The sequence below is a fragment of the Diceros bicornis genome, chromosome X (assembly GCF_020826845.1).
Source record: "Diceros bicornis minor isolate mBicDic1 chromosome X, mDicBic1.mat.cur, whole genome shotgun sequence".
Classification (NCBI taxonomy): Eukaryota; Metazoa; Chordata; class Mammalia; order Perissodactyla; family Rhinocerotidae; genus Diceros; species Diceros bicornis.
In genome coordinates, this window is record NC_080781.1 from 42767009 (window position 1) to 42789527 (window position 22519).

Consider the following 22519-nt stretch of genomic DNA (forward strand, 5'->3'; position numbering starts at 1 on the left):
ATTTGCAGATCCATACTTAACAACGAACTTGTATCCAAAATATATAAAGAACTTTCAAAAGATGAATAGACAAGTAATTATTAAATAAGTCAAATTGGTAGTAAAAAAAAAAAAAATCCCCTTAAAGAAAGGCACAAGGCCAAAAGGAATTTACCATGGTTTTTTTTTAAGCCAACCTTCAAAAATTATATAACTTCAACTTTCCTGGCGAATAGGAAAACCTTACTCATTTTTTAAGGCTAGAATAATCTTGATGCCCAAACCTGACCCAGACAGTGCATAAAAAAAAACTTATAGGCCAACCTTGATTATAAGCCTAAATGAAAACTAGCTAAAATACAAGCAGATTTATTCCCTAATGTATGTTAAAACAAAATATGAACAAGTAGGGTTTATTCCATTATTTCAAGAGTGGTTTAATTAGAGAATCTGTTAATGTGATTCACCACATTAATAGATAAAAAGGAGAAAAACCATATGGTCATCTTAGTTGTAGAAAAAGCAGCTGATAAAATTAAGTACTCATTCATAATTTAAAAATAAACAAACAATAAAACACAACAGATACACTGATGAAAAAGGGTGTCTACTCAAAACCTGGCAACTTAGTGCCATTATTATCCAACATTATATTGGAGGTTCTAACAAATGAACTAAGAAAATAAAAAGAAGAAATAAAGATTAAAAAAGAAGATAAAAAATAATAATTCACAGATGATATGGCTGTCTATGTAAAAAATCTATGAGAATCTACAAACAAACTATTAGAATAAGAGAATGCAACAAAGTTGAAACAAAGAGTTTCATATAAATGTCAACAGAGTTCCTATATAGTAGCAATTAGCAGTTAAAATGTAATTTTAAAGAAGGATTTCATTTGCAATAGAAAAAAACTCTAAGGTATCTAGGAATAAATCTAAAACCAGTATTTTACTTAAAATTATATATGACTTTATTTAAAATTTATTTATATCTATCTAATTATTTATACTTTTGTCTCCATTCAATCAAATTTTTGAGTACATACTACATGCCAGGCACTTTTGTTAGGGCCAGAGATGTAGTGATGAATGAGAGAAAGTTTTAGCCTTCATGAAACATACATTCTAGTGGGAGAAAGTGATAATAAATAAAATGAGAAAAATATATAGCCTTGTAAAAAGTATTTGAAGAAAAATCAAGTTAAGGGAATGGATGACAAAGGAGGAGGTATTTTAGAACGAGTGGTAGAAGGGAAGGAGAAGACATATAAACAGAGACCCAAATGAAGTGGGGAGCTTGCCAAGGGGATATCTGGTGGGGGTGGGGGAGGGAGAGCTTTCCAGGCAGAGAGAGCAACAAGTGCAAAGCCCCAAGGTTGGAAGGGCACGCCAGGTGTAAAACAGCAACACAAAGTTCCTGTGGCTAGAGGAGAGTTATGCAGGGAACAGATCATTGGGCCTTTCTTGTAAGCCATGATAAGGAGTATAGATTTTTGTTTGAGTAAGATGGGGAAGCCATGGAAGGGTTTTGAACACAGGAGTAGCATAATTTGATTTGTGTTATAAAAGGATCACTTTGACTTCTGTGTTGTGAATAGAATATAGGGTGGCAAGGGTAAAATCAGGGACACTAGTTAGGAGAATATTACAGTAATCCAGGTGAGAGATCATGGTATTTAGGAACAGTGTGGTAGTGATGGAGAAGGTGAAAAGTAATACAATTCTGGGTATATTTTGAAGATAAAGCCAAAAGGATTTGCTAATAGATAGGCTGTGCACTGTGAGAAAAAGAGACAAACCAAAGAGAATTGGGGATAGAAGTAGGGTCAAAGTTATAGCCAAGGTCAGTGTGTTTCCCTATAGTTTCTGTTGGAAACACCACTGAGTCCCTTGTCTATGTTAGGGCTTCTCACAGTTAGCACAATTAATTTCCTCACCAGCAGTCAGTCCAGTCCCAGTTCCCAAAACAATTCATACTGGAAGCACAAAGAGTTTCATAAATATCAAGATCTTCCTCAGTGGGGCTTAGGATCAAGTTGCTATCCTTGTTGGCTAGGAATAGAACTCCCTTCTCCAGGACTGAATCTCCATTGGCAGAAGTGCAAGGCAAGTCCTGAACACCCACCCATTTCTCCCTCTCAACACTCACAGACTTGCTGCTCTATCTGCCTTAATATCACCAGAACTAAGCTTTTTATGCCCTTCAACTTTATGTCAGTCATCACAAGAACCCTGGGACGCCTCGGTCACTATCCGCACATCTCATGTTCTAATCCCGTACAATTTTGTGTATTTACCTAACCTATCCCCACCTCTTAGCCTCTCCAGATCCTGAAATCCTTCTACTGTGTCCTCCAGAACCATAGCCCTAATTTGCCTAAGACAATTCCAGTTTATGCATTGTATGCCACTGTCCTGCCCAGTTTAACATTTGTCATTCTAATAGTGGCCCCAATCGGATGATAAATTATACATCACCTTATCTAGAACTCAAAGTCGCCAGCAAAATCCCCTATAACCTTTCCCTGTTTGCTGAATGCTTCCCTCACCTTGATCTGACTGAAATCTAGATCATCCAAGGACCTTACAGCCCTCTCAAGTGGTGGTTATTTTTTCTCCCATAGCTTGAGGTCCCTCACTGCCACTTCCAAATCATTCTCCCTTTCTCCTCCTTAAAAATCCCCGTCTTTGAATTCCCTGTCACAGAATATATTATATAATATATATAATATAAATAATATATATAATTATATATTTTTGTTTCCTACCTTGTGGTAGTTATCTATAGACTCTTAGGTGCCCCTCCAGTTTCTCAAAGATTTTAGCTTCTGTCTCACTATACTCTCTCCAATTAACCCTGTCTTAATTCTTTGTGATTTCAATATCTCAATACCTGATCCTTCTAACACTCGAGCCTCTCAATTCCTTGAAATCTTCTCTTCCAATTTTGTCCTCCACCTAACTGTAATCACTTACCTCCATCTTGTCATTACCAATAACTCCTACCTCTCTCCTATCTCCCTGGAGCTGAACATGGCTGGAGAAAAAACACGAAATGACACTCTTGCTTTAAATTCAAGACCATAAACCTGAAGTGGGCACTTAATGCTGCCAGGAAATAACATAATATTATCCTAGTCCATTTACTGTCCCGGTTTCCTAGACAACTATTTAATACCTTCTCCTCTCCCTTCAAGCCTCTAACACCTCCGCACCCATCCTCGCTCTCAGCTCATGACCTTCCTTCTGATTGCACAGAGAAAACAGAGGCGATCAGAAAACAAAGCCCACACATTTCTACCACTGCATCTACCTAAATCTCTGTATATACTCTACCCTTTCTCCTGTGACTATGGATTAACTGTTCCTGCTCCTAGCTAAGGCCAACCCCTCCACTTGTTCACTGGATCCCATCCTCTTCTGGCAATTCTCTCTTCTCTTGCCTCTCAAATATAAATTTTTTTTCCGTCTACAGGTTCTTTCCCATTAGCTTCAATCATACTATTATTGCTCCCACTAAAAAATTTTAAAAGTCTTATTTTGAGCCACCTTTCCTTGCTTACTACCCACCCCATTTCTCTGTTCCCCTTTATAGCAAAATTCCTCACAGAATTGTCTATACTCGACATCTACAATTCCTCTTTTCCCATTCTTTTAAAAAACTTTTGGGGCCGACCCAGTGGCGCAAGTGGTTAAGTGCACGTGCTCTGCTGCGGCGGCCCGGGGTTCGCCTGTTGGGATCCTGGGCGTGCACCGACGCACCGCTTGGCAAGCCATGCTGTGGCGGCGTCCCATATAAAGTGGAGGAAGATGGGCATGGATGTTAGCACAGGGCCAGTCTTCCTCAGCAAAAAAAAAAAGAGGAGCATTGGCAGATGTTAGCATAGGGCTGATGTTCCTCACACACAAAAAAAACTTTTTATTTTGAAATAGTTATAGATTCACAAGAAGTTGTAAAAATACTACAGAGAGGTCCTTTGTAAACTTCACCCAGCTTCTCCCCATAGTTACATCTTAAGAACTGTAGTGTAATATCTAATCCAGGAAACTGACATTGGTACAAAGTGTGTGAATAGTTCTATGCCATTTTATCACGTGTAGATTCATGTAACCACCACCACAATCAAGATACAAAACTGTTCCATCACCATGAAGATCTCCCTCCTGCTACTTATTTATAGTCACACCCACTCCCCTCCCTTCACATCCCTAACCCATGGCAACCACTAATCTGTTCTCCATCTCTCAATTTTCTCATTTCGAAAATGTTAAGTAAACAGAATCCTATAATATGTGACCTTTCGAGATTGCCTTTTTACACTCCCCATAACGTCCTTGAGATCCATTAGAGTTATTGCATGTAGCAATCTTCCCCTGCCCCTTTACCTTGTGTTTTATGCAGAAAAAGGGAGTGGGAGGCAGTGCACAGGGGTAGCAGCAGCATCCATGGGGCTAGCAGTGGACGGTGACGCCATCAGTCTCCAGGTCATCCAGGACAATGTTGGGCTTGGTGCCGATCTTCTTGGCCAGCTCCTGGTGCTCCATGGTGCTGAGGTGAAGGCAGCGGCTGAGCAGCCAGGGCGAGGATGGTCCACACAGAATTCTGTAGGCCATGATGGTCCACGCACGGCATGTGCCTGGCGTGGAGGTTGAAGCTGGCAGTATGGTGGCCAGGGCATTCTGTAGCATCAGCAGTTACTGGTAGGTCTTCATTGTCATCGGGCCCAATGCCACTGTCCAGTGTGACGAACCACATGATGTGCTTGTTCTCCCACACCACTGACTTTTTGCTGGGCCCTTCAGTGGCCTCCTGCATGAGATCCTCCAGAATGTGTTCACGTGGGTGCCCACGTGGAAGTCTGCCCAGCGCAGTAGGCACATGCCCCTGAAACTGTCTTCAGCTTCCAGCAGGTACAGGTACACCATGAGGTTGTGATTTTGGGCTGACACCCTGAAGCCCAGCTGGGCACTGTCCACTCCGAAGTCCACACTATACACCTTGAGGGGCTTGGTGTCTCATGACCTGAGGCTCGGTGTCTTCTTGTCCTCCTGGTAGCATAGCAGCAAGATGCTCTTCATAACAGCCATGGCCAGAATGAAGTGCTTCACGGTGATCATCTGGTGGAAGTACAGCTGGGTGCCAATGAAGGCCCTGACCCTCAGCTTGCTGGCCCGCAGGCTCCACAGGAAGCACTTCTGGCTGTTGGCTGACACTAAGTGGCCATTGCAGTGACACAGGATGGTCACAGGCCCCTTCTGTTCCTTCTCATACAGGACCTTGAACTTGTTCTTGGTAATATGGTAAGTATACATTTAGTTTGTTAAGAAACTGCTAAACCATTTTCCAGAGTGGCTGTACCATTTTACATTCCCATCAGAAATGTATGAAACATCCAGTTTCTCCACATCTTTGCCAGCCTTTACTATTATCACTGTTTTTTAAGTTTAGCAGTTCTAGTAGGTGTGTAGTGATATCTCATCATAGTCTTAATTTGCATTTCCCTAAAGGCTAGTGATGTTGAGCATCTTTTTATGTGTTTATTTACTTTCTGTATATCCTCTTCAGTGAAATGCTTCTTCCTGTCTTTTGCTCATTTTCTAATTGGCTTGTTTGTTTTCTTGCACTGTTCAATTTTGAGTGTTCTTTATATATTCTGTTCTTTTAACACTTGAAAAATGTTGTAGCACTTCCTTCTGGCCTCCGTGGTTTCTGATGAGAACTATGCCTTCCTTCAAATAGTTTTCCTCCCCTAAGTAAGGTGTCATTTCTCACTTGCTGCTTTCAAGATTTTTTCTTTGTCTTTCATTTTCAAAAGTTTGATTATGATGTATCAGCATGGACTTCTTTGGGTTTATTCTGTTTGTGGTTTGCTCAGGTATTGACTCTGTAGGTTTATGTTCTTTCCCAAATTTTGGAAATTTTTAGACATTGTATTTTTCAGTTCTAAAATTTCCATTTGGTTCTCCTTTATATCATCTATTTCTTTGCTGAGACTTGGTATTTTATAATTTATTTTAAATCTGTTCAGAACTGCTCTTTGAAGCATTTTTATGTTGAATGCTTTAAAGTCCTTGTAATATAATTCCAACATCTGTGTCACATAGGTCTTGGTGTCTGTTGATTGACTTTTTCTTATTTAAGCTGAGATTTTCCTGTTTCTTGTTATGACAAGTGATTTTCATTTGTATCCTGGACATTTTGGATGTTATGTGATGAGACTGTGGATCTTATTTAAATCTTCTATTTAGCTGACCTCCTCTGATCCCATGTGAAGAAGGGGGCGCTGCCTTGTCGCTGCCAGCTGGAGGTGGAAGAGCATGTTTCCCACCTTGTTTTCCCCAAGGCAAGAGAGGCACCTCGTTACTATTGGGAAGGGGTGAAAATTCAAGCTCCCCTCTAGGCCTCCACTGACACCATTCAAGCACTGTGTCATTCCTCAGGTTGTAAGGTAGCTACTTGGTTTTCCTTCTTCTCTTCATCTTTCAAAATCTTATGTTTCTTTTATATATAATGTCTAGAGTTTTTACTTAGCAGGAAGAATAGGGATAAGTGTGTTCACTCCATTTTGTGAACTGGAAGTTCCATCTCTTCCATTTTCTCCCAAACCCATTCTTATCAAGCTTCCATCCTTTATGGCTCTACCAAAACTGATCTTGTCAAAGTCACTGGTGACTTACGCATTGCCAAATTCAATGTTGTCCCCATTTTATTTGACCCATCAGTAACAGTAAACTCAGCTGATCACTCCCTCCTTCTTAAAAGACTTTCTTCACTTCTTTCCAGGAAAGCACACTGCCCTGGATTTTCTCCTATCACATGGCTACTCTTTCTTAGTTTTCTTTTCAGTTCCTTCTCGACTTCCTGATTTCTTAACATGAGAGTGCTCCAGGGCTCAGTCCTGTCCTCTTCTCTTCCCTAGCTCTACTTTCTCCCTTGGTCTTGTCATCTGATCTCATGGCTTTAAACGCCATCTACTGTCAAGCCTCAAATTTGTATCTCCAGTCCAAACCTCTCCCCTAAACTGCAACTTGTACATCTAGCTGCCTATGTAGTATCTCCACTGGGATATCTAATACATATTTCAAATTTCAAATGTTAAAAACTGAATTTCTGATCTCCACCCTCCCCAAACTTGCTTATCCTTCATTATTCCCAATTTCTCAGGCCACAAACCTTGGGATCATTCTTTTTTTTCTTTTTGTGAGGAAAATCAGCCCTGAGTTAACATCCGATGCCAATCCTCCTCTTTTTTGCTGAGAAAGACTGGCCCTGGGCTAACATCCGTGCCCATCTTCCTCCACTTTATATGGGACGCCGCCACAGCATGGCTTGACAAGCGGTGCGTCAGTGTGCACCCGGAATCCGAACCTGCGAACCCTGGGCCACTGAAGCAGAGCACACGCACTTAACCGCTGGGCCATGGGGCCGGCCCCAGTGTCATTCTTGACTTTCCTCTTCCTCTAACACCTCATGTCCAATCCATCAGCAAATCCTGATGATGCTACCTTGAAAATAAATGCACAATCTGACCACTTCTGATCACCCCCACTGCTCTCACTTTGGTCAAAGCTACTATTGTCTCTCCTCCAGTTTGCTGTATAGCCTCCTAACTTGTGCTTTTCCCTCTTACTTAACACAGTAACCAGAGCAATCCTTTTAAGAGAGAAGTCAACCATATCACCCCTTTTCTGAAACCCTCCCATGGCTCCCAAGCCAAGGCTCAAGCAAGAGAAAAAGTCAAAGTCCTTACACTAGCCTACACAGCTGGATGTGATCTGGCCCACTGTGAGTTCTCTGACCTCATCACCAACTACTCTTTTCCTTGCTCACACTGTTTCCACCACACCAGCCTCCTCACTGTTCCCAGTCACACCAGGCATGCCCCCATCTAAGAGCCTTCACACTTGCTTGCCCTCTGCCTGAAATACTCTTCTTCTAGGTACCAGCATGGCCTACTCTGTCATTTCCTTCAAGTTCTTTCTCAAGTGTCACCTTCTCTCAAAGACTTCTCCAGTCTTCTCTAAATAGAAGTCTTTTTCTCTAAAATAGACTACTCTATTTTAAATTGTAACCCTCCAGATCTCTCTATACCCCTTCACAGCTTAATTTTTTTCATAGCACTTACCTCCTACATATACCATATAGTATTCTCATTTATCTTCCTTATCATCTGTCTTTACTATCTGCCCCCCAAAAAGTGTAAGCTCAGTGAGGGCATGGACTTTGTCTTTTTGTTGACTGCTGTATTTCCCATACCTGGAACAGTGTATGGCACGTGGCAAGTACCCAGTGTATAAAAAAATGAATATATCACCTAACTCAGCTTGTAGTGTCCCAGCACTAATTGGTAGTGGCCATTTCAATTTTCATAGGCTTGGAGTCTTAAAGTTTTATTTTAAATTTGAATCATTTTTTACCTCCATTACATCTTAGAGTCAACTTATCTATTCCTATAGTTATTGTTAGATTCTGGAGGCTACCTGGATAATGGACCAACAGTAACCAAAAATAGAATGTATTCTGGTCATATTCTTATATAGTTTAATAAATCACCACTATGCACATTCTAAAGGGTATTTAAAATGACCTACAAAAATATATTAAAAAATGATATAATCAAGTCAAGAGAAAATACGGATAAGAAAAATAAAATGGAGCTAGAGGTGAAGTTAACACAAAATACAATCTGTAAAGTCCTGTTTACTTGCAAGAGGTGATCCAAACATTTGGTTCCAAGCTTTCTAGTAGCCAGTGCAAAAACAGAAAGACGAGAAGGGCGTGATTCACTGATCCCCTTCCTACAGACAGTGACATTCCCTTCCCAGAGCCATGTTCTTTACTCCACCAGAAGATGGCGTGCATTCCACGTGATTAGATTACAGAGCCAGCCCTTCACCACAGGCCTTCTAAACTGAGCCTAATATTAACAATAACCATTCTTTCTGAACTACGTGCCTGGCTATTTACAGTCACCATTTAGTTCTTAGTACAAGTTTGTGGAGAAGCTGTTATTATCCCCTCTTAGAGATAAGGAGACAGGCTCAGAGGTAAAATCTCTTGCTCAAGCCTGGATTCCAAACTAGCTCTCTGATTCCAGAGTCTCTGCTCTTTCTATTACACCACTCTGTCAACCTGCCGTCATGTGGAAAGCCGAAGGCAAATCTTCTCTTTTCTAACTGGTGGAACTCTTTGGAAGCTCTCTTTGACTGGAGGGCTTTCTTAGTGCCGCTGCCACAAAATGCAATAGGAGTCATAGACTAATTTGGGCTCTGACACTAAGTCGCTGTTTCAGACCAGGCAGAACACTTAATCTGCATGCCTCAACTTCCTCTTCTGTCAAATGGGAATGATAAAATCTGCTCCACTTAACTCTGTAGGTGGTGTGAGGATAGAAGGGGAAAGATATGTGAAAACACTCTACAAAGTAGAAAACACTATAAGGATGATGTATTAAACCCAGCATTTATTGAATACCTACAATGAGCTGGGCACTGTGGTAGTGCTGTCAGGCAGTACTACTCAAAGTATGGTCCACGGCCCAGTGCCAGTCCACAAACTGTTTATTACTGGTCCGTGATGAGAAATTGGGAGTAAATGTTTCAAAACCTTAACAACAATTTGACAGAGTAATTTTATGTCTGTTGAATATAATCATAGAAGAATTGGGCTTGTATTTTGTATGTTTTTGTTTTGATTTCATTTTTCTAGTAATTCATTTTTATTGTATTTTATAAAAGTATCAGTACATGATGGATTTGGGGGAAAATGGTCCTTCCCCACAAATGGTTTGAAGAGCACTGCCGTGATGAATATAAAGGAAGTTTAGGACATGGACCATGCCCTCAAGGAGCTCTAATGCTAGTGGGTGGACAGGTATCACAGTGGTTTCAAGAAACCACTACCACATTCCATGTGCTTCAACCCCTTCATGGAACAGAAGACTATACAGAGCTGGATGAACTTACAGATGAGAGACCTGCAAATCCTCAAAACCACTCCGTAAACAAATGTTCATATTTACCCCCTTAGAATACTAGCAGCTCTCATCCAGATAGAAATTGGACTACTCTCAAATAGAGGGCAATCTGATATGAGATTTTTAAAAAGTAAAATTTCTCGTGAAAACCGTCAGTCAAAAATGATGCTGGGCCCAATTAGAGAACTATAAAGACTGGAGTTTTTCATGTCATACACTTTCCAGTATATGCTCACAGGCTAACAGGATCTTTCTTTAGCTGGCACTAAGGCAGTAAGCTAACCAACTGGCTCTTCAATCTAAACACTATCCTTGACAGACTTTTCCACATTGTTTTTTAAGATATATAATTCAATAGGTAATACACTTCCATGGCACAAAATTGAGAAAGTACACAGCTCCATATCTTGCTTTTTTCATAGAATTTTACACATACATGCATAAAGAACTTTCTCATTAGATAGATGTGCCATTATTTATTTGATCAGTCCTCTATTGATGGACATTTGCTTGTTTCTCATTTTTTGTTATTACAAACAATGCTAGGGGCTGGCCTGGTGGCGTAGAGGTTAAGTGTGGCGCTCCTCTTTGGCTGCCTGGGGTTCGCAGGTTCGGATACCGGTCTGAGTCTGGTTGGTTCTGAGCCCAGGCAGTCTGGCTCCAGAGCCCAGTCTCATAACTGTTTTGTTTTGCAATTCGGAAAAGATAAAATGTTCTTTTTTTGAAATGAACTAAAATCCCCAACAGGCGCCCTCCAAGCTGTCAGTGGTCAGTGGCGACACCAAGTGGTAACATGGGTGTACTGCATCCCTCTCATACTCGCCATAAATCACTCCTGCCCAAGCTCTCCCAAATAAACGTATATTCCAAGTAAAGCCAAAATACTTGTCTACAGAGACAGCTTCATGACAAGTCTGCTTCTGACTATATTGCCGTCCTTTAACCCTTTTTTCTTGTCTCAGAGGAAGAGGCGTCTTTTTCAAGGTTAGCTTGTATTTTTGCATCTCATTTCTATCTCCCCATGTATTATGTACTCCATTATTTATCCCCTCCTTTTCTTTTCTTTTTTTGTGAGGAAGATTAGCCCTGAGCTAACATCTGTTGCCAATCCTCCTCTTTTTGCTGAGGAAGATTGGCCCTGGGAGAATATCTGTGCCCATCTTCCTCTACCTTATATGGGACGCTGCCACAGCATGGCTTGGCAAGCAGTGCATTGGTCCGTGCCCGGGATCCAAACCTGCAAACCCCGGGCCACGGGCCACCGAAGCAGTGCATGCGAACTTAACTGCTACACCACCAGGCCAGCCCCTCCCCTCCTTTTCTTGACTCTTCAATTTCTGTTTCACCAGTGGCTCTTCCTGCTTAACCTACAAATAAGGTCCAGTTTCTCCTATCCTGCAATGACAAAAAAAGCAAACAAACAAACCTCTCCCTGAACAATCCCCCCAGATTCACCTTTTTATAGAAAAGCGACAGATGTTAACTAGACTTATTGTGGTGATCATTTTGCAATATATACAAATATCAAATCATTATGTCGTACACCTGAAACATAATGTTATTTGTCAATTATATCTCAATTGAAAAAAAAAAGAAGAGTTCAAATAAAGAGATTGCCTTGCTCAAAAACCTTAATTCTTTTTCAATAACTTTCTGAATTAAGCACAAATCTCAGTCCAACATTCAGGATCATCCAAAACTGAGCCTCAGTTTACCTTCTATATCTCACACAACTCCCCTACACTTCCCTACCCTAAGCTTCAACCACACAGGACTACTCACAGGTCCTCATATGTGATTTCCTACCTGCACATCTTCGCACAAGGTGTTATCTCCACTTTGATTTACCTTTATCAGAGGACGTAGCACAACCTGCCCAGATCCTTTCTAGTTACTTATGGGCATCACCACCACCCACCTACCCCTCCCCTTCCCCCCATATACTATGAGTGCCTGAAGGCAGGGACTAAATGCCACCAGATGAGAAAGTAAAAATTAGCTTGGACTGAGAAAGCCAAAGTCCGGCCATTCATCAGGCTGGAATAACAGACTCAGATAAAGCCAGCTGCAAATTTAACAGGGAACAATATTTCTCTGAAAGACATGCTGCAGCTGTTAGGTGATAACCATCCCCTTATTTGAGTGACCACCACTTTTTTTTTTATTCACTGAGAAACTTTGTTCTGTACAATCATAGACTATCAGAAACGTCACTGCTTGAAATCATATTAGTGAGAATAAAACATTCCACATTTGTCTGGAGGATATAAGTTTCTTGGACACAGAGAGGCAGCCGTGATTTCCACTCCAGGTGCAGAGCTTCAGATAAGGGGTTTCTGGACACAACATCCCACACCTAGCTTTACTCTGTGGTTCCCAAGGAAACAGGACTCTGGGTTTACTTTGCAGTCCAGACCTGATGTTGACCCCTTCACACAGCCCTGTTTTAAGCTTACCAAAACAATGCTTCATTTAAAATTCACCTAAACTCCACCCTTCCTCCAAATCTTATAAAGACTCTTTTCCTATGGTGAGATGCCCCATGGTTTCTCTGGGGTGTGGTCTCCATCATTGAAATGGGTCAAAAAGCCTGATTTTTTGGATTACAGATTTGTCCTTGGTGGCCTTATGCTGACCTGGCTAGGATACAGGTTCTGTATCCCTGGCCACTTAGCTTGCCCAAAGTAGGCATTCAAAATTGTTCACTACAGTAGACTCTTAATTAGAGTATTGGGGTTCTAGTTAGATTATCTGGATTGATAATATGGATTCCAGTCTCAGTTCAGCCAGTAACTAATTAGCTGGATCATCTTAAGTAAGTCAACGCACCCCATTGGCCTGTTTTCTCTTTTGTAAAACTAGGGGCTGTTTCTTCCAATCCTAGAGCAAGGGCTTTGGAGTCAGGTAGACCTAGGTTGGAATCCCAGTTCTACCACTTACTAGTCCTGTGATTTTTGCTTTTCTGAGCCTCCGTTTTGTAGTTATTAAAATGGAGACAATATTGTAGATTTTCTAGTGTTGCAATAAGGCTCAAATTGGCTGTTACAAGCACCACTATATTTGATCACTATTCTTACTCCTACTATTATGTGAGCTCGGACAAGTTACGTAACCTTTCTGTGCCTCTGTTTTCTTATGAATAAAAGTGGAGAAATAATAGTACGTACGCAGTGGGGTTATTGTGGGCATTAAAGGAGATGAAAAAAGTAAAGGGCTTAGCACAGTGCCTGGCATATAATTAGAGGCTCAAAATACGTAATACTGTAATTAGTATTAGATTTCCACTACTAATTATTCTGTGGGCCAGCAGCTTAGGATAAGCAGTTTCATTCTAAGGACAAATCCAAAAAAACGTACCGCAGGATTGAAACAACGAAACATAATGGAGCATTTCTTTTTCAAAAGCAATTGGCACGCCCAGCACTGGGTTAGGATCCGCCCAGTCCTCATTAAATATGGCAGCGAGCAGGGCCGACCTACTGCGGTTGCGCACGCGGAAACACCTCCCAGCACCTCCTTCTTCCCCCTCCTCCGCCCGGCCGCCTCCTTGCCTGGCATCACCCCTTCCCCGGCTCGGCCGAGGCGCGGGGAGAGGGCTGGCCGGGCGCGCACGCGCAGATGTCGGCTGTGCTTGGCCGATACTTGCGAGGCGCCTGTCACATGAGCCGCGCGCCCGCTCCGCTCCCCCTCCTCCTGGCTGGGCTGTGAATGAAGCTCTGCCGGCTACGTGGGGCGCTAACTCAACTTGGTGTCCTAGACGCCAGAGCCGACTGAGCGCCTGGCCCGCCAGCGGCGGACACGGGCTCCGCCGCTCCTGACCTCGGCGACAGGTAAAGACAGACAGGCTGTCCCTTCCCCAACAGGTCCTTCGCGGGCCGCTGGACCCCGGCCCACCCCCGGAGCACCCCCTGGGTGCAGCGACACAGGGGAAGCGCTCCCCTGCTGGCTCGGGCTCCTGGAGCTGGGGGTTCCCCGTGCCCGGCCCCCGCCGCCTGGCACTCGGAGGTGTTAGACCGGCTGGTTCTAGCCAGTGCAGGGCGGCATCTTCCCGGGAGCCCAGCCCTATTCTCCGAGCAAGGGTCCCTGCGCTGTCCCAGCGAAGTTTTCTCGCGGAGCGGCGCCAAGCCTGCCCCGCTTTTGAATGGGGGAGGTTAGCTGCAGGCGTCCCCTTTCCAGGACTGGGGCAGGGTGGCTTTGGCTGGCAAAGCTCTGTCGAGGCCCCGTTCTTCTCTCTCCTGCTCGGGGTTCGCAGGTTTGTGTGGGTCTTAGCGAAGTGGAGTCTAAACTCCCGCAAAAGTGGTTGCTGCGAGTTTTCCTTTTCCCACTTAACGCGGGTAGCTGGTTCTCTCCAGACTTTCCGGGCTAGCGCTTGAGCGTCTTCACCCCGAAGGGGCAAGCTTTACCTTCACATTGATGCGCGTTACCTTTAGTAAAGTTTCACAGCAAATCAGTTTCCTGGAGTCCCAAGTGAAGTTGTACGTCAGCCCGTGTGATAATGTCAGTGTAAGCCACCCCGAATAAGTAAGGGCAATCCAGAAGTGTAGAGCATAAAGAGCCATTAAGAATCTGCTTTACATAAACTTCATACATTTATTAGCAACTACCCGGGTGTGACTTCAGGGATGTAAAATTTCGCCTGGTCCCACGAGGCGCGGATCAGTACTATTTAACTGCACGCGAAATAAGAGAGAGAAAAAAGGCAAACCCAAACAAACTATTCCAGGTTCCAGATAAGCCGTCGGAGCGTTTTTTCCTGGTGAATTCATCCTGGGACTTGGTGAGTTCCTAGTTTTCTTGGACTTCGCGAGCCTTTCTGTAGCCAAAGCATTATCTTTTCTCTATTCCTGTTTTTGGGACTAGTGTACACATTCACACTTTTGTCCTTAAAAAAAAAGTCGTTAGAGAAGGCCAAAATAATGACTCTGAAGTTCGTATTAGCTTTCAGTCTCTGTGTGTGAGCGCTTTCGCTTTGGGGATGGAGGTGTTGCTTGTATAAAAGCTATGGAAATAGCAATCTACTTTGATGTTAGCCAGGTCAAAAAGGTGAGGACTTTTTCTTAGAAAAAGCAGATTGGCTTGTATGCTAAATAAGGAAGACCAATTTGTTAAGAACTCTTTTAAATGGACAAGCAACGTGTTTAATACATTAAACCTCTGAATCAAACGAAGTAGTCAGACTTTTCATTTTTTTCTCCCATTCCTAGCGCCTTGCATATGCTTGCAAATAGTATTGTCCTAAGACTGAATTTGATGTTTTAAAAATAGGAATTAGCTGAATTAATTTGGTTTTACTTAAATTAGTATTGTTTTTTTATGTTTTTCTTTTTCTTTGATTCCTTTTCCCCCAGATTAGAAAAGCAATGTATGCTCCCTGTAGGACACTGGCAAAGTGTGGGGAAGTGGAATGAAGCGGAGACGAGGCACCACGACCGAGAGGACATCACTCTTTTTATCATGTTTCCTTGCTTTTCTTTTCCTATGCAAGAAAATACAATCTATTTGTATACAATCTATACAATCTATTGTAAAACTTGAAGTAGTCACAACATTTGCTCTCTTTCTACTTTTTTTAATGTAAAATTGGGGGTCTGGGGAGGGCACTGGATATTATGCTGTTCTTCAGTCTCCAAAGCGTGAAACTTCAAGATAGAAAACACACTTAACGGTTATCTCATCCAATCACCCATCCTCTGAGATTCCGAAACCTATTTACTGAAGATCCAGTGGTTCATGCAGAGTTGGGCAGCACTCAGTGGCAATATTAACTGACTCTAGATCTCCCTATTCTCTTTCTTTAGAGATACCTTGCTGCTTAGGGGAAACTTGACACTGCCTGTGTCTGCATATCTTTGAAAGAGAGGTTCAAAGAGGGACGGGAAATGATTTTGAAGGCTTCAAAATAGTTTTTTCATTTAGGTATTCGTTTTTCTGTTTACGTTTTCAGGTTCAGGGCTGGAGAATCTTGCAGAAAGCAAGGCCACACAGCTGCTATTCCATCTACATCTTATTTAAGCCTCCTTACAAAACTGGGGGGCCCTGGGAAACTCTGAGCCTGTGACCCCAACGTGGGAGAGGATAAGATCAAGATGGCCATGTGGCAGGGTAAGAAATTAGCAGTTATTCCTCTAACTGGTTTTTCCTCCTTCCTTATCCTGCATCCCTACCCAACCCCCCAAGCCAGTGGCAGGCAGCCAGCTGTTTCTTTAATTTAACCCTTTGTTTTCGCAAGGACAAAGCATATTAGTTTAAAAGAAATTGCTGCTAGCTAGAAGTTCAAATTATTTTAAAATGGGGATAGGGGGAGGAGTAACAGGAAAATGTAGTGCAAGAAGCATTTTCAAAGAACTCCCTTTGTTTGAACATGTGCTTATGAGGGTTATATGTGAGGAAACGGAGGACATTTTTTTGTATTTGTGTTTTTCATTTGTTTCCAGCAAATTTCTAACATAAGGTTCTCAAAGGTAGGGGAGACAGATGTCAATGCCTCCCTGCCTTCCTCTTCCCAATAAAGACTTTGAAGTATATTTAATGTTATAATGTTTATATTTGGTGACAGAAGGAAAATGCCTGTGTTAATGCTATGAACTTCGCAAGAGCAAAGCTCAATGATATGTTGCCTGATGGATTACATCTCTTGTGAACCTGTAAATTCCTATCACATATAAAGTTATTTTTTATTTTTGGTGGAGTTGAGGATTGTGCCTTTTGGGAGAGTATCAGAATCTCCAGGGTGTGTGGGATTTTTGTATTTATCAAAAGGGAGTGTGGGTTTAAGAAATGGTAGACAGACACTACCCCAGTTGGTCTGTGACCCACAAAAGGTTAAGGACCACTTAGACGGAGTAGAAGGAAAGAGCTCAAATATCTGTAAATATTCACCAGGTAGGTTTGTTGGTGGTCTAATAGATCTTTTAAGACTATCTCCTGTTGGTAATGGTTTCAAGTTTGTAGGCACACACATGTAACAAGTATTTTTGATGTACGAGGATTGTCAATTTAAAGATATTTGTTGAAATGGGATTCGGCCCGTATGCCCGCTTTGACTCACACAATGGGCATTTATCAGGAGCAGTTTAGGTAGTCTTGTTTAAATCCTGAGACATTCTTTCCCTCAACAAACAGGATACAGAGATGAATAAGACACAGAACCCTAGGGTTCAGTGTCTTACCAGAAAGACAGACATATAAACAAATACTTGTGTTAGGTTGAATAAGTGTTATAATAGGGAGGTGCAAAATGCGATGGAAGTCCAGAGAAAAGCGTGATGAACTCTGAGTTTTGAGCTGGTCTGAAAAAAAATGAGTGGGAGTTTGCCAGATGGGCAAATGAGAGAATTGCATTCTGGGCAGACAGAGAAGCACTGTTTGGAAACTTCCAAGTGGCTCTGTTTGTCTCGTGTGAGATGTGTGGGGCACGACCTCAGATGAAGCAAGGAAGGTAGTTGGAGGCCAGATAATAAAGAACCTTGTGTGTTCTAGGAAGGATTTTACACTTTATCCTGAAGACAAAGATTCTAAATAGGGAAGTAACATAATCAGATTTTGTTTTAGAAAGATTACTTTGGCATCAGTGTTGCGGCGGAGTTGGAGCTGGAGAGAAAGAAAGCTAAGAGCCAGTTGGGAGGTTTCTGGTCTAGTGGTTTAGAGAAGAGATAATGAGAGTCTGAGCAACAGCAGGGGCAGCAAGGATAGAGAGAACAGGATGAATTCTAGGAATGTTTTGTGACTGGATGTGGGGGGAAACAAGCCTGGGTTGACACCCAGTTTGGGGGCCTGGGGCTGGTGGTGCTATTCACTGTGATGGGGAGCATGGGAGGAGGTGAGAAGGGCATGGGGATTGTGGGAGTTAGTGTACCGAGTTTGGTTTGGCCTGTTTCGTTTTGAGGCACCTGTGGGCTGTCAGGTCACTGAGTAAAAGACAGTTCTGAAAGTATGGAACTGAAGTTTGTGCAGGTGGGGTATAAAGTTTTGTTCCTAATGATGCATAAAGAGCTTGTGTTTTTTCTCTACGTGTAATGGAAATGCCATTAGTAGTTAATGATTTATTGTTTTTTATTTTTTTATTTTTTTTTGTGAGGAAGATCAGCCATGAGCTAACATCCATGCTAATCCTCCTCTTTTTGCTGAGGAAGACCGGCTCTGAGCTAACATCTATTGCCAATCCTACTCCTTTTTTCCCCCAAAGCCCCAGCAGATAGCTGTATGTCATAGATCCCTCTAGGTGCTGTATGTGGGACGCGGCCTCAGCATGGCCGGAGAAGCAGTGTGTCGGTGCGAACCCGGGATCTGAACCCCGGCCGCCAGGAGCGGAGCGCACGCACTTAACCGCTAAGCCACGGGGCCGGCCCGTTAATGATTTATTTTATAATAAAAACATTTTAATGGATAACAATTCCTAATCAAATGTCATATTTTCTTAATAAATAACGTATTTTGCTCTCTCAGGCCCTGAAATCTGATCTGCTTAAAATTACGTTGAAGTAAAACCTAATATTTCTAGCATGAGTGAAGAGGGAAGTATTCCATATGAGTAACTGCATCTTCTTCCTTGTTTTGTGCAACCTCTGAAGTGACAAGCATAGTACAACGATGGTATGGGTGGCAGTATGGTATAGTAGTTAAAAGTAGGGGTCTGGGTTCAACTCTGTTGGTTCCATCACTTGGTAGTTGTGAGACCTTGGGGAAGTCCCCTAACCTCTCTGTGTCTCAGTTTCCTCCTTTGTAAAATGGGGATAATAAGAGAACTCACCTTATAGGGTTGTTGTGAAGATTAATTGAGTTAATATATGCAAAGCACTTGGAACATAGTAAGTGCCATATAAGTGTGTGTCATTATTATTAATAGTAAGACTTTCAGAATATCATCTAGCATATAATAAGTGCATAGTAAAATTAGCAATAGCTTCTGCTGTTCCTACTACCACTACTTCTACTACTGCTTTTGTTATCACTGTTATTTTGCTATAGCCTGGGGTGGGACTGGACTCTGTTCTGTGGAGGGAATTTCAGGTTGTCCTTGGAAGCCCTGCCCTGTGGTAGTCTGTTTGGGTCTTTAGGTAGAGGTTTAGATCTGAAGAGATCCTTAGAAAACATCTAGCTCAACCCCTAGAGGTGAAGTGACATGCCCGCGGTCAAACAGGTTGATAGTAGCGACAGGACTAAAACCCGGGGCTTCTGATTCCTGTTCCAATTTTCTTTCCTTGGGCTAGTGAAAGAGGGAATGTGTGGGTCTATCCTCAGCTCCAGCGAGCTCCGAGTCAGTCTCTGGAGCTAGATGAGGAATTCTGAGAGCTGGAGGAAGCCATGTCCACTTGGTCTCTCTGGTCAATGCTGTCTGGTTCCTCCATGGAGAATTTGATCATAATTCCCATACCTCTTAAACATGGCCAACTTTAGTATTTTGGCTTTATTTGATGGAGCCCTGTAAAACATTTCCTGGCCACTTTAAACAGAGTACTGGGCATAATTTAATATTTTCGATAACTCAGTGTCATCATTAATGGCATCAGTTTTATTGGTCTAATCGTCAAGAAAATATTGAAGAGAAGACGAGCCAATTTGGGGTGGGATGAGGTTGGAGACTTGTGTTGTCAGGTGTGATTTATTTATTCAATTACCATTTATTAAGTACCAGTTGTGTACCAGGCATGATGCGGGGCCCTAGAGATGCAGTGGTCAGTAAAAACTGGTATGATCTCTGCTCTCGTGGACCTTACCAACTAGGAGAAAGGTAGCATTTCAAATTCATGAAATTATTTCTTTAACAAATGTGCTGAAGTAATTTGGAAAAATGATGGCAACATAAATTTAGGAGGGTTAAAATTGTGTTTCTTAGAGTGCTTCAGAATTGCCTGTGGTGCTTTTAAAAATATTCCTGCTCAGGTCTCATCCCCCTAAATTGTGATCCAGTCTTAAGACCTGAGCATTTAAAGAAGCTCTGTAAGAAATGATTTTGTCTAGACAAAGGAAACAATCAGCTGTTTTTGTCAAAGTTCTCTTTACTAAAATGAAATGATTAGATATGTTAGTGGTCTTGGCTCTGAGACTCCATTACAATTTTATTAAAATTAAAACCAAAAAAAGACCATTCTCTATTATTCTTGTTATTACTTAAAATTACCTCTGCATTTGGATAGGGCACAAAAATTTAGTCTTAAAGGCATATACTTTTTTTCCAGAGGACACATGCATAACAGGTGAAACTATCATCATAGAACATCCGCTATAGATTTCTCTAGTGCTTTCATGATCATGGGATTGTCTTCTAAAATATAAAGTAGTATTTGAAAATCATTGAAATATTTATAGCATAAGAAATAGTTAATGTTGTTTTCATGAAATGTAAAAGTCAAAGCAGTGTTAGCAATAAAGAATTTCAGTGTGTCTATACATTTACATATGTAAAAAAAAAAAGAAGCTCTGTAAGGAATTCTGATGTGTAATCCTGTTTGGGAACTGCTGCATTAAAGAATTAGAAGTTAAAAAAAAGAGAAATGATAAAGGAACTAAAAACAAAATAGGCAAATATATAATCTTGAGGTAGGGAAGATATTTATATGCATAATATCAAAGGTAGAATAATAAAGAAAAAGGTTAATATAATCAACTATATGAAAATCTGAAATTTCTGCAAAAAACCATAAATAAAGTTAATGAGAAAACTAGAAACAATTGGAACAAGACTCATTATCCTTAATACAAAAAGATTTACAGAGCAATAAGAAAAATGCAAGTATTTTACTAGAAAAATGTGCAAAGGATGGGAATAGGAAAATACATAAAAGAAGAAATCCAAATGGCCAATAAATATGAAAAAATGTTTTCAGTAGTAAAGAAAGGGAAATTAAAATGGCATACCATTTTCTCCAGTAAACTTTGCAAAGATTGAAAAGGCATGACAAAACTCTCTTGGCAAGGACTCAAGGAAGCAGGTGAGAATGTCAATTTGGCAATATTTATCAAAAGTTTTAAAAAAATTGTTTACCTTTTGACCCAGCAATTCCTTTTTTTGGAATTTATCCTAAGGAAATAATTAAAGATGTGCACAAAAATGTATCAATAAGGATAGTAAGTGCATCATTTTCTATAGTGGGAAAAAATGGTGACACTTGTATTCTGATGCATTGATACAATGGAATACTATAGTTACTAAAATGATAATGTAGAGTTCTATTATTAACATAGAAATAGGTTCACAATATGATATTAAATGGGTGGTTATGGTGGGGAAGCAGATCCCAAATTTTCAGTAGTTAAAAGTCTGGGCCCTGGGCTTACAGCTGGATTCAGATTCCAGCTACACCTTTATCAGGTGGCTGATGTTGGGAAGTTACTTACCTTAGTGTTCCTCAACTTCCACATCAGTAAAAGAGGGGTAAAATAGCAGTGAACCTAATAGTTCCCGCCTCGTATGCTCCTTAGGATCACCTGGGGATCTCTTAAATCCTCCCAAGCTCAGGCCTCACCCAGCCCGAGTAAATCCGAATCTCTGGGAACCCAATGCAGTGCTTAGGATCTTTGAAGCCCCCCAGGTGACTCCAGTGTGCAGACAAGTTTGGGAAACACTGAGCCAATGCATGGGGGGGCTGGGAGGATTAAACGAGAAAAATCACAGTGCCTAATTAATAACCATATGTGTTAAAAATAAAAATAACATGGGGCTGGCCTGGTGGCGTGGTGGTTAAGTTCACGCATTCCAATTTGGCGGCCCGGGGTTCGCAGGTTCGGATCCTGGGTGTGGACCTATGCACGCTTGTCAAGCCATGCTGTGGTGGCATCCCATATAAAGTAGAGGAAGATGGGCATGGATAGCCCAGGTCCAGTCTTCCTCAGCCAAAAAAAAAAAAAAAAAACACAAGAAGAGGATTAGCAATGGATGTTAGCTCAGGGCTATAATCTTCCTCATACACACACACACACTCACACACACACACAACAACAACAAGAAAATGAAGACTAATGCTGAGGAAAATCTTCATGATATAATGGAAAAGTATGGGATTATCCCATTTCTGTCTTTTTCACTTGTGTGGCTTTATGTCTATCTCTGTGTTTCGTGTTACATATACACCTACGAATGTGACCATAAATAAAGGATGCGAGGAAATGAAGCCAAGTTGTTAAAGTCGCTATCTCTAGGTAGTATGATGCACTTATATTTTTTTCTTTTTTTATACCTTTATTTTCCAAATATTATACAATGAATATGTATTAGTCTTATAATCAGAAAGGAAGTTATTTGAAAATGAGATAAAAAAATGAGTTCATCTCTCTTCACCATTGCCCTTCTCCACCTCCTCAGCAGGGTGTAATAGGTGGGGGGTAGATAGTGGGTAATCAAACACAATCTTTCAGAAAATTTTTCTCTTTAAGAGCCAGCCATTCCTTCCCAAGCATATGGTTGTGGAAGGAGCACAGGGAATCTGATACACCTAGAGCTGAACCCAGCTCTGCCAAAGTCACCTAAACTTTGAAAGCCCAGTGGTCTCATCTGGGGTCAAGTGTAGTCTCTGGAGACAGACTCCCTGGGGTTGTATCCTGGCTCTGTCACTTCTGGCTATG

General features: G+C 41.6%; 1 protein-coding gene across 2 annotated transcripts in view; it reads left to right on the plus strand.

The window, feature by feature from the left end:
• Positions 1-13584: 13584 nt before the first annotated feature.
• Positions 13585-22519, plus strand: part of CLCN5 (chloride voltage-gated channel 5) — a 144205-nt gene continuing 135270 nt past the window's right edge. The window contains exons 1-2 of one of the 2 annotated variants that reach the window (XM_058535865.1): positions 13585-13788; positions 15903-16060. In XM_058535865.1, coding sequence (XP_058391848.1) covers positions 16045-16060 — 16 coding nt within the window. In that variant the 5' untranslated portion in view covers positions 13585-13788; positions 15903-16044. Of the gene's footprint in view, positions 13789-14712; positions 14736-15902; positions 16061-22519 lie in introns of those variants that run through there. The other variant, XM_058535866.1, reaches the window with a different exon arrangement.